At 38.6% G+C, this 12,676-nt stretch overlaps 1 protein-coding gene across 1 annotated transcript in view; it reads right to left on the bottom strand.

The window, feature by feature from the left end:
- Positions 1-1,921: 1,921 nt before the first annotated feature.
- Positions 1,922-12,676, bottom strand: part of hectd3 (HECT domain containing 3) — a 61,454-nt gene continuing 50,699 nt past the window's right edge. The window contains exons 19-22 of the mRNA XM_059984107.1: positions 8,023-8,097; positions 6,804-6,885; positions 5,869-5,940; positions 1,922-4,051 (exon numbers count right to left, since the gene is read on the bottom strand). Coding sequence (XP_059840090.1) covers positions 3,967-4,051; positions 5,869-5,940; positions 6,804-6,885; positions 8,023-8,097 — 314 coding nt within the window. The 3' untranslated portion in view covers positions 1,922-3,966. The remainder of the gene's footprint in view (positions 4,052-5,868; positions 5,941-6,803; positions 6,886-8,022; positions 8,098-12,676) is intronic.

Raw genomic sequence — 12,676 nt, forward strand, 5'->3', positions numbered from 1 at the left:
AATATTCACATACTGGAGGCTATTATATATTCATAATAAGGCATCCACTATATCTGCGTTCCAAAATAGTTAGCTTCATTGATCCAGCTGTGACTATTAACTGCTGTATTTCAGGAATTTCTTTGGACCTTTTCAACAGGATTATTAGAGAAAAGTTACAGTTAATCATTGGCTGTTAAAGCAAACACACAAAAAAACTGAGACAAGATGTGAAGAAAACACATATGGGTTTGATAGCTCAAAATAATAAGCAATTTGTCACCCTGGCTCAATAATTAAGGAACAAGCTGCATAAGGAAGTTCTTAGTCCCAAACTCTCAGCTGGAATTGCTTGGTAGAGGGCTTTAGCTCAGTTTGGAAACATAAGGAATTAAAGGTGGAAAGAGAAATATGCACTGCCAAATTTTAAACTTATCTATAGGGACAACTTTCACCGTGTTCAGACAGTTGAAAATTATTTTGTCTAATGGAGGTTAATCTACTGACATAGCACTGTCATATGCTTGCGAGGCATCAAAGGTTACAGGGAGAAGCGAGGAGAATGGGGTTGAGAGGGGTAATAAATCAGCCAAGATAGAATGGCAGAGCAGACTCGATGAACTGAATGGCCTGATTCTGTTCCAATGTTTTATGGTCTTGTGAAGTTCAGCATGTTTATAGTTCCAAGCAGTCATTAACGCGCACAATTGTAATTCTGAGGGGACATTAACTTGAATATTAATGGTCTATTTCTTCAAAGATACTGACTAATCCATGAGTACCCTCAATTCCTGTTTTATTGCAGTTTTACAATATCTATTTTTTTCGCTACTGAATGAATATAATCATTGCTCTGCAAGTTTGTTAGCTTTCAAACTCCGTATCTTGCATCAATTCACTTTAGTAACCAGCACGATGCAAAGGCTGGGATCACACCAAAGCCCATTCATTAAATGTGCCTGACCTCTTCTCAACATGCAGTGGTGATCCATGAAGTCTCTCCCTGCAGTCAACGGTCTCACACAGCCTCACCCCACCACATCAGCTCTTGAGCGGCAGACTTGGGTGAGGAGATAGTTTACAACATTCGAGAAGGGCAACTTCTCCTTTGCCCTGCATGGAGCTGGTCTGTCAGTCCAACATACCTACTCAGTTCCTCAACACTACAGAAATATCCATCCCACATCCTTCAATGCTTTTCTGAATGTCAATCCTGTCATCACCATTCACTGAATAAACCACCACCAGAATCAACAAACTCATTCGTAAGGCCAGTGATGTTGTGGGTGTGGAACTGGACTCTCTGACGGTGGTGTCTGAAAAGAGGATGCTGTCCAAGTTGCATGCCATCTTGGACAATGACTCCCATCCACTCCACAATGTACTGGTTAGGCACAGGAGTACATTCAGCCAGAGACTCATTCCACCGAGATATAACACTGAGCGTCACAGGAAGTCATTCCTACCTGTGGCCATCAAACTTTACAACTCCTCCCTCGGAGTGTCAGACACCCCGAGCCAATAGGCTGGTCCTGGACTTTACCTGGCATGATTAACTTATTTTTTATTTAATTATTTATGGTTTTATATTGCTATATTTCCTCACTATTCTTGGTTGGTGTGGCTGTAACGAAACCCAATTTCCCTCGGGATCAATAAAGTATGTCTGTCTGTCTGTATCAGACTCCATGCTTTTTATCCTCACATCTGTTGTGCACAACCTTTGCAACCAGTTAAATCAATGATCCGTGTCAATGAACATTATCCATAGAAATACTTATGATTAATACTCATGACAACAGGAACTGAAATGAGACTGGTTAACTTATTTTATCAAAAACACTTCTCGCTGCTATAAAATTCTAAACTTCTCATGCTATTCAAAACGCAGTTCCACTGAGCATATATGACAAAATATCATTTCACAGCTTCGATTTTAATATAGTATTAAACATTTTAATTTACATATTTTGCTGAACAAGCAACTGTGCAGATGAATTGTATTAACTATAAGATCATACCCAACAGTATTAAATAGCTAGGTTGCATGAATTCCACATTTAAATAGACCGATTAACTTGTATTTCCTTCTGTTTGGTTTCACTGGCATCATCAATAACAGCAACAATTATTTTAGCAGCAAGGGAGGGCAAGATTATCATTACTTATAGAAACCCAGCCACATTTTTTTGTCACCATGTACAGCACTTCTGCTGGAAGAGACTCTTAATGCTGTGCTCCCATCTACTGGTCTTTCTGGGAGATAGCAAAGCTCAATGAAAAAAATTCTGTAATTCACAGCACCCCAGGTATGAAGGGAGTGTATAAAACAGTGATGATTCTTCAACCCAAGTTTCTTTATACTGTGGGTTGCCACTGCAAGTACAGGAGCTATAATCTGGGTAACAATACATATTTTGAAGTAGTTTTCAAATGGTTTTATCAGAGAAAACAAATGATTACTTAAACTGTACAGAATGTATTTGTATAAAATTTCAGACACTGGATACAATGCATTTAAACTTGAATTATTATATTATCTAAGATGAATACTTGGACAAAAAGATGGTAATACATTCTCACACAAGGCCAGAACCCTGTAACAAAGTGCATCAAGTTCCATTTCCCTACTGAGACAAATACTCAAAATCTAATTGGCTATACAGTAACATCCAGTTATCTGGCACTTCATTAACTGGAGTTTCACTGGGGCTGTACTAAAGGGTCACCCTGGTAGACAGTAGAGCAACATGAGGGGTGACTGATATTTAACATACAAAATGGAGAATTTCCAACCATTTCTGCTATTTCACTTCATTTACCTGACAATTTAAGGATAGTCAGATACAAGACTGATGGAAGTTATTTATTCATATAATGTCAAGAATGACAGTTACCTTACCAATTCTTCTGTTGTGAACTCTGAAGCCAAATTGTCACATATATTATAGAACATCAGTTTCAGTGTAATCACTTAAAACATGTTTATCAATCCAACTCATAAGATAACAATATTCATTCTCCTCCAAGTAGAGCATTGCATTTGCTGTTGTTTATTTGTTGGAATGCATTGATCTGCAGTAACATATTTTAATCATGTATGCTTCCTGTGTGCAATTCAGGCAAATATTTCTTTAGCAATGCCATTTTGGAATAAGTTGCAAATGGAAGCCTATTGCTATTTTAAATGGTTGAGGGATCAAGACTCATTGATTAGGTATGAGTGAATAAGGGCTTGGTGGAGTAATGTTTGCAGTGAATCATGGCAATGACAAAGTCCACAGCACAAATTTTCCAGTCACTTATATTAAATTAGGGTGCATAATTTCTTGGCCAACAATTTGCGCAAGATTGAGTATCAGCCCTGAAACATGGATTAGTAGTAGTTTGCTGCATGGAGGAAACAAGTCCTTTCTAGTGATTCAACTAAAGTATCTAGACTAACGCCAAAGAATATTGATTTTCTAGTTGTCCATGTCATGTGATGTTGTGGAACTCTGATGTTGTATAAACCCTATTTATACTCAGAATAATGCTCCAACACTTCAAATACAATTCATTGGCTACAAAGCACTTTGGACTTGTAAGTTGCTTCTATAAGCTTAGCCAAGAACAAAGTGTTCATTTTTACTTTTTCTCCAAATAATTACTCTATCCCCAGGCTTAAGAATTTTTTTGTATCAAAAGCAGTGACCTCAGGAATACAAGCCATGTTACCACATAGATCTAAATGAACACCACAGCAGCACTGAAGAGCTTTATTGGTCATTTTTGTGACTCACATGTGAAAGCTTCTTTGTTCCAATTGGTTAAAGTGAATCAACAAATCACCATGGAAACTCAAAAATGGATGTGCGTGTGTGTGTGTGTGTGTGCGCGCGCGCGTCGGGGAGAGATAAGGACAACAAAATTTTAAAGCAACTGTGGTCCATTATTTCTTTCACCAATCACAATATTCTATTCAAATGCAGCAGATACCATGCGTCGTCATTCCTCCCATGGTACCATATCTGCGTCGATAGCTACACAGTTATAGACTGCATATCGCAACTTTTCTTCACAAAGCTTCGCACTACAAAAGAAAATGCAAGTTTAAAAAATAAATTAGAAGATACTTATAGACACGTACAACAGTATACATCTGTTTGGCCTTACATTATTATTACTGAGGAATCTTAACACAGAGTGCTTTACAAATTACTCCTACTGACCACACAATGACTGCATTTTGTTTAGAAAGGAAAATAACTATTGGACAATATAGAGCGGGCAAGTTCAAGATGATGTAGCAGTTCAAAAGAAAATGTCTCCTTGGATCAATTGTTCAGGACAGATACATTTATAACATGTTAAAGTAAAAGAACTATTTATTTGACACACAGAAAAAGCAATTTATTGATAAAAGACACAAGTCAAATTACTCAATGCATTGAAATTTCTTACAGAGCTTTTTAAAAAATTAATTTTCTGTTTAACAATCCTTCTCTCCAAATTTATATACAGCAAAGTTGGGGAATAAAGATTTTCAGTTTTGGAACATACTGTCAGCATCACAGAGATGAACTGCATTTGGCAATATGCCTCAGTGCTAACAATAAGATAGCAACCCTAAATGGAACAATGTTCCAGTTCTTGCTGGCCTCCCATCCACTGCATTACAGTAAGACTGTAGAGACTGCGGGCAGGGTGCAGAAGTTAACCAGCATGCTGCCTGCTTTAGTGGGTGTTAACTATAAAGAGAGATTGGACAAACATGGGTTGTTTTTTTTCCCTGGAGCAACAGAAGCCAAGAGCAAATTGACACAAGTATAAAAATATGAGAGAGGGATAGATAATAAAAGAGTCTTTTTATCCCAAGATGGAAATGTGAAACATTAGAGAGCAAGTGTGAAGGGGAAAGTTTAGAAGATTTCTGAGGCATGTATTTCTTTCCCCCCATTTTATAGTAGGTGGCTAGATCATGCTGCCAGAGGAAGAGGTGGAAGCAGAAATTATAGCAACATTTAAGAGGCCTTTGAACAGACAGGGAATGAAGGGATATGGATCATGCAGGTAGTAGGCACTGGTCAAAATTGGCATGGTCAGCACAGATATCATGGGCTGAGGGCCCTGTTGTGTGCTATGTTCTGTGTTCCAAGGCGTAGGGCAGAGGGAACAGGGTTAATATGACTGGGAAAAGAACCCGAGTAATTTGAAGAAAAACATTCAAGCAATGATTTGGATTTGGAATGAGTAGCTTAACAAAATGGTAAAAATGAACTGGATACATAAATGAAGGTGAAAAATATTCAACAATATTTCAAGACAACTGGCGCAGTCTCAGTCTGGGCTAAGTCACACACCTGTATTAAGCCATCCTATAATTTATCATGGATGATCAGATCAATGCAACGATAATTGTCTGAATTAACCTCCACCTCTACAACTGTACTCTACAAAACACTAATAAAATGCAAACTACTGCAGTTATTGAATTACCTGGCTCTGTTCCTACACATGGTCACCACTTGGGGAAACAGTAGATTGCCCACAGACACAGAATTATATTTATGCATGAAAGATGTCACTCACCACACTACAAGAAGTGCTGTTACAACTGAAGTACCACATTTTAATTGAGGCAGCAGATGGGCACTACAGTTCCATTAGGAGAATAGATAAAGCTCCTGAACACTGTTTTCTCACTCTGTAGAATTCATATACAGACCTCAAGACAGTAATACTTGGTGTTTAATTGTAATATGTTAAATGTCTGTTTCACTTGCAGATTTACTATTAAACTATTACTTAATCAATGGATTGGCAATATGCATTGAGGCAAAAGGGTTAATACCGCCAGAAAACAAAGGGAGAAATGTAAGAAAAAGTAATTGAGTAAAAGCAACTGACCTGGAATAGTTTGGTAGAAAAAGTGTACTGGAACACGTGGAAGATTCTGGGAGTGCATCTGCTTTCTCTGATCTGTTAAAGAACATTTTTTAAAAGTTTCTGCAGTAAATGTTTTAAATTATAGCATTTTAAAATAGATATTTTTCTATATGTAATAAAAGAAACATCTGCAACTTATTTCTCTCCCCAGCGACATCTGGACCATCTAGATAAAATAGTCTGACGTAGAAAATGAAAGAGACAGTTAATATCCTGTCTAGAAACAAAATTAGTCTGGGAATTACTATAGGACGTGTCGTAAAATCATGTGGATTATCAAGATAAGGTACTTCCTCACTACTCCACCCTTTCCCTACCAACATACATCTCAGGACGCAGTCTAAAATTGGCTAAAGGAAAGCAGATATGCTTTTTCACTTTCACTGACTTTGGGTTTTTTTAAAATTGGGTTATTCAAGTTTCTTGCTTTGTGGCTACCTTTAAGCAGACAAATCTCAAGGTATATAAATATATACATTCTATGATAATAAATGTGCTTTAAATCTTGGTGCTTTAGTTGGTACATTTCTCTCATGAGACTGTATGCTACATATTAAGCCCCTTTCAATTTTTTTGGATTCTTTTTATGACTTATTACTTTGGGGGACCAATATCCAAGGACAAGCCCCTCAGCGAGGCTCAACAATGAACACAAGCACATTCCAGAGATTGTTTCTTTCTTATACATCCAACTGTTAATTAACATTCATTGTTGGTTGTCTCTAATCAAGTTGCATTGAGGTGATCAAGAAGATCGACGACAGTAAGTAGTTAAGTTAATCATTTTTCCACTAAAGATTTTTATTTTGTCCCTGATATGAATGCTAGTATTCTACCATCTGAAGTTTAGTTTTCATCTTTTGGGGCAATTACCAACCAAAATCCAAACCGCTTACCCTGATTTATCCGGGTAGATGAAAATAGGGGCTGGCAGTCGGCTTCTGCCTGTAACAAACCTTAAGAATCGGCTCCGATCCTCTGAAAAGCAAAGAAGAAATTAAAAAGAAAATACCAACAAGTATTTCTGATTGTCTTCTCCCACTCGAAAGATTTAGATTCAAACTCTACCTACACCAAGCATGAGCTGTATGTATTTTTGCTCTAAGACAACGGCGGCTACCATTATAAATCATTTTTATTATACTTACTATTGATTTGTACACCAGGGAGCGCGAAGCGCAGAATCAAATATCGCTGTGATGATTGCACACTCTGGTATCAATTGTTTGGCGACAATAAAGTTTGAAATTTGAAATTACCTTATAATATGCAAATGAACGAAAACAAAGAATAAACAAGAACATCTGAGGCTGGCTTACATGGGTTAAGTCAACTGTATTTGCTAGCTGATTCACCAATTCTTTAACTATAGATAAGGAGGAAAACATTTTATATCCTTGCATGCAAACCTTCCTCTATATTAATCTATTAGGAATGACCATTTAATTAGAGCGACTAAGGATCTCGCTGTTCAAGTAACCCACTTCATATGTATCAAACAGCCAAATGCACTGGTGTAAAAGCAAAGAACATCTTATTAATGGCAGTTTACTGTCAAGATCTCACACAAAGAACCAACTGAAATTGTCTCAACATTCCTTCACTTCAGATTTAGGCCAGCAGAAAGAATTCATCTGTATAATTGAATTCATCTGTGTTGGCCATAGTTAAAAACGATCTTTAGAACATCTTTCACACTCTTAGGATTCCCAAACTGATTTCCAGCTAATGATGAATTGCAGGATCTTACCACAAACAATAAACTAATATGTTAATAATTTATTTTGGAATGGCGATGACTGCGGGACACCCTGGCAGCCCGATGATTTTCACTGATTATATATTATGCTTTTAAACAAAGCAAATATCAAACTAATGTTATCATATTTTGTGGATTTAGAGAAATTTCAATCAGTTAGAAATGGAAAAAGTACTTCAATGCCCCATGGCGAGCAGATGATCATTGTTAACATTATCCAGAAATGGAATTAGGAGCTTTAAATAGAACATAAAAGGCCATCATAAAATAACCCGATTTAGGAATCATGCAGATATTATTCATCATGTGAACTCACATACACAAGTCTTCTGATGGCAGCCAATAAAACCACTTACCATTGGTGAAATTTGTGAGTGCTTCCCAAAGGTACTTGACTCTAGTATCAGACTGCTCCAAATCTTCAAAGCGAGCTTCAAAAGCAAAATATACGCCAAATGAATGTACTGAATAAGTCAAAGCACCTCTGTTTTGTTGACAATTGATTTAAAAAAAATGAATCGTTTGTGCTTTTAACTTGCACATGCAGGTTTTGTTGGCAAATGAGAAATTATTTATTCATCAAAAAAAAAAGCAGCCCTGGCGAGGTAGCAGTTTGCTGCTTTCTCGAACCACTATTATTCATGTACCAGAGCTTCAACTGAAATAATCCTAGTAACACTATTGGGTCAGTAGATATAGATACTGTATGCTATGCTAAATTAACGCGCAGTCCTGAAGTGAAAGGAAACTGAAGAGCGTTAGACTATGATGTGCCATAGCTAGAAGATGCAGGATTACATATACAATCTCTCCACAACAGGCGGCTCTACCCTCACCTACACCAGAGGAAGTCTCGAGTGTGTAGACTCGAATGCTCAATACCGGGATGGTGGGACTCCGCACCATTTTTGCACATAACCTCATACAAAGTCCGATAACTAAGAGCAGATCACTCACACAGTCTTATTTATAGCAAGTTGCTTGGTTTAAGGATACCCAAAATGGTATTATTTATAGCAAGTTGTTTGGTTTTGTTACGTACCCTGTAACTGGGTCAGTTACCAGCAAAGATAGAAGTCTGAAGTCTGATAGTACTATTTTTAACAGTATTTATTGATAAAAATACACAAAAAATAATATTAATGCAAACCTACAGATAATATACGTCGTCAATACTAAATCTAAAAGCACGGGTATAATAATAATCAATAAGAAATAGCTCTATTGTTGTCTAGGGGATAATGTATTGTCCGATGGAAATATAAAAGTCACTCAAGTTCATTCAAGCTGCAGCTTTTTGGTTGGACAGAAAGACGGAGGTTTAACTTGCCCATTCCTTTTATGATGTCGATCCTTCGAGAGTCGTTGGGGATTGATTTCCCCTTCGTGGTTAGCTAAAGCCGTGCTTCCGTGGTAAAGGCCTACCAATTCCGAGGCAAATGGAAAAGGACGCACGTGGGCTTTTCCACCAGCTTTCACTATTACGCTGTTACAGGAGTTCTAGCGTTTCTTCTGGTGCGTCTTAAGGGGCTGTTCCCCAGACCCTCTTTTATCCCCACTCACAGGGTCTCAGATGTCAATCAGGTTGGGATGATGCAATCCCTCCACCAACCCCCCTCGGTTCATTGCCTGGGGGCTTCAATGCATCGTACAGTATTCAATACACAATTCCGTCTCCAAGAGACAACAGCTGTTATCATTGGTTCCGCTTTTCGGAGGCCATGACACATTCCAAACTCTGTGTGGATTCTGCATGTCTTTCTCTCATTTCCTGGGTCTCCCAACCTGACTTAATAGTGATGTTGCGATTCTCAAAAAGGAGGGGGCCACGGGCGAACAGTTTAAGGATACCCAATATGGTATCATTGGTTGTAGGTTTCATGTTTCACTACCAATGCTGGAGAACATTCAGTGGAAAAGATTTATACACCAATTTGAATGACCTCACAACTCTAAAACAAATACCAATGGAAATATGCAACTATGATAAGAAATTAGCTGAGTAACTAGCTCACTTACATTTGTTAACATTCAACATTCGTTAATTGTGCACAAATTCTCATTGAAAGTATATAAAATCATGAGTTTCACAGATAAAATGAATGAATACTCTTCCTTGGGTAAGGGAGTCTAAGACTTGAGGGCAAAGTTTTAGGGTGAGAGGAGAAAGATTTCAGGGGGACCTAACAGACAACTATTTCACACAATGGATGGTGTGTATATTGAATGAGTTACAAGAGGAATTGGTAGAGATGTCCTGTACACTGTTTAATGACACTTAATCAGATGCTTAGACACGAAAGTTTTTGAGATATGGGCCAAATGCAGGCAAATAGGACTAGCTCAGGTGGACAAAACCATAAGACTTAGGAGCAAGATTAAGCCATTTGGCCCATTGAGTCTGCTCTTCCATTCAATCATGACTGATCTCTTTTGCCCCTCTTCAGCCCCACTCTGCGACCTTATCCCCGAAAACTTTGATGCCATGTCAATCAAGAACCAATCAAATTCTGCCTTAAATACACTCAACGACCTGGCCTCCACAGCTGCCTATAGTAATAAATTCCACAAATTCAACACCCTCTGGTTAAAGACATTTCTCTGCGTCTCGTTTTAAATGGATGCCCCTCTATCCTGAGGCTTACCCCTCTTGTCCTAGACTCCCCCACGATGGGAAACATCCTTTCCACAACTACTCTGTCTAGGCCTTTCAACATTCAAAAGGTCTCAATGATATCCCACCCCCATTCTTCTAAATTCCAGTGAATATAGACTCAGAGCTATTAAACATTCCTCCTATGATAACCCTTTCATTCCTGGAATCATCCTTATGAACCTCATTATCATCCTTGTGAACCTTCTTGTGAACATACTTGTGACAAATAAGTTAATAAGTTCAGTCTCAGGGCCTGTTTCTAGACTCTAAAAATCTTTACTACCCTAAAAGTCCCCTAATTTGCTATCAAACACAGTACTACTTATTGCCAATAGATGTCACTGTCATACTGCTTAACTGATGCACAAAAGTCTATAACTAGTAATTCAGTAATTTTGCAAAGTAAATTTATTATCAAAATACGTGCTGTACATATCACCATATGCAGTACCTTGAGATTCATTTTCATGCTGGCATTCGGGGTGGAACAAAGAAATACAATGGAATCAATGAAACACTATATTAATGATGATGCTGGCACTATCTTGAATGAATATGTCTTAGAAACATCCAGAACTGATTTGACTTTGCGATTATGTGCCAGATTTTAACAGACCAGCTCATTCGCAGAAAGACTACCTGGCAGCTAAAAACTAATGCAACATTAAGTTGAAACTGCTGTGTACTGACAGCTAAAAATTTGGAGTCATGGGCTAATGTTTGATGAACCATCATTGGAATGTCATAGACATTGATGTTCACACAAAGGAAGCAGATAATTCACCTGGTCTGAAAACTAAAACAGGTTTAGAGGAGGAAAGAGTTAGCCAGAGATACTTTCACACAAATTTTAAATTTTAAGAGCTTGTCCATAAACCTGAATTGATCCTAGTGTAATAACACATAGGATAGGAATCTTCAACTCACCAATCCTGTTCTGGTAGAAACAAAAGTTACACTTTCTGTGGATGCTCCCTGACCATTCTTCAATTTTGTTTCAGATTTCCAACATGATAATCAAGGGAGTGTCTTCTTCAAAACACTCCCAAGGAACTTTCGAGGGCAGCATGGTAGCATAGTGGTTAGAGTAATGTTATAACTGCGCCAGTGATTGGGGTTTAATTCCACTGCACTCTGCAAGGTGTTTGCATCCTCTCTCTGTGCCCATGTCGGCTTCCTTCACCTACGTCAGTTTCCTCCCACATATGGGTTATTTGGTTATTTGGTCACGTGTGTAACTGGGCAGCACGGATGGAGTTGTTGGGCTCGAAGGGCCTGTAACTGTGCCGCATCTCTATACAAGTACACCTGAATGCACTGGGCAATAATCTGCTGGAAGTGAGTTACTCAGCATTTGTGGGAGGAAAGAAAACACTGACAATTCCTTTCCTTCCATAGATGCTGTAAGACCCACTGAATTCCTCAGGCAGATTTTTTGTTGTTACAGATCCAAGTATCTGCAGTTACTTGTGCTTCCAATACAGCAAGCCTTTGCTTAACATCTCAATAAAAGACACTAGCACGGTTCATTACCGAGTTTAAGTAACATCCTGCTTTGTTGGAGACTTGAGCGCATTCCCTAATGGGCCACAGCTAATTCCACTTAGTAAAAGGACAAACATTTTGAATGTAGCAACTGCCTGAAACATCCAGCTCACTGATTTTATAATAGTCCAGGGAAGAACTCTGGCTAGCAAAGCTATAAACGTTCTTCACTTAGTTTTGCTTTTGGGGTGGAAAGGGATGGGGGGGGGGGGGGTGTTCGGGGAATCTGTTGAATAAAATGGACTAGATAATGTACTTCTAGAAAATGGCTGTAGGTTTTAGATGAACTCAGGCTTGTGCAGGAGTTTGAGATGGAATGGTCAGGAAAACATTGGAATAACAAATGTGGACAAAAGTTGGCTATTAAAACCTCATCCAGTGATACAAGATCAAATGAAATACCAAAACTCCAGATGACAGACTGGAAGGTGACTGGTGAAGCCAGGTAGGTGGGGAAGGGGTGTGAAGTAAGAATCTGGAAGGTGATAGGTGAAAAAGGTAAAGGTCTGAAGAAGAAGGAATCTGATAGGAGAGAGTGGTCCATGGGAAAAAGAGGAGGAGGAGGAGGGGCACCAGGGGAAGGTGACAGGCAGGTGAGGAGAAGAGGAGAGGTAAGAGGGGTCCAGAGTCCTTGTTAATGTGGCAGGAAGATGGGGTGAGTGCAGCATCTGCGAAATGGAGAAGATACAAATGAGGGCAGTGTCAATGGTGGAGGAAGGGAAACCCTATTTTCTGAAGAAGGGGGAAATCTCTGACGCCCTGGAAAGGAAAGCCTCATTCTGGGGACAGAAGCGACAGAGATGAAGGAA

Source organism: Hypanus sabinus, chromosome 11 (genome assembly GCF_030144855.1).
Source record: "Hypanus sabinus isolate sHypSab1 chromosome 11, sHypSab1.hap1, whole genome shotgun sequence".
Classification (NCBI taxonomy): Eukaryota; Metazoa; Chordata; class Chondrichthyes; order Myliobatiformes; family Dasyatidae; genus Hypanus; species Hypanus sabinus.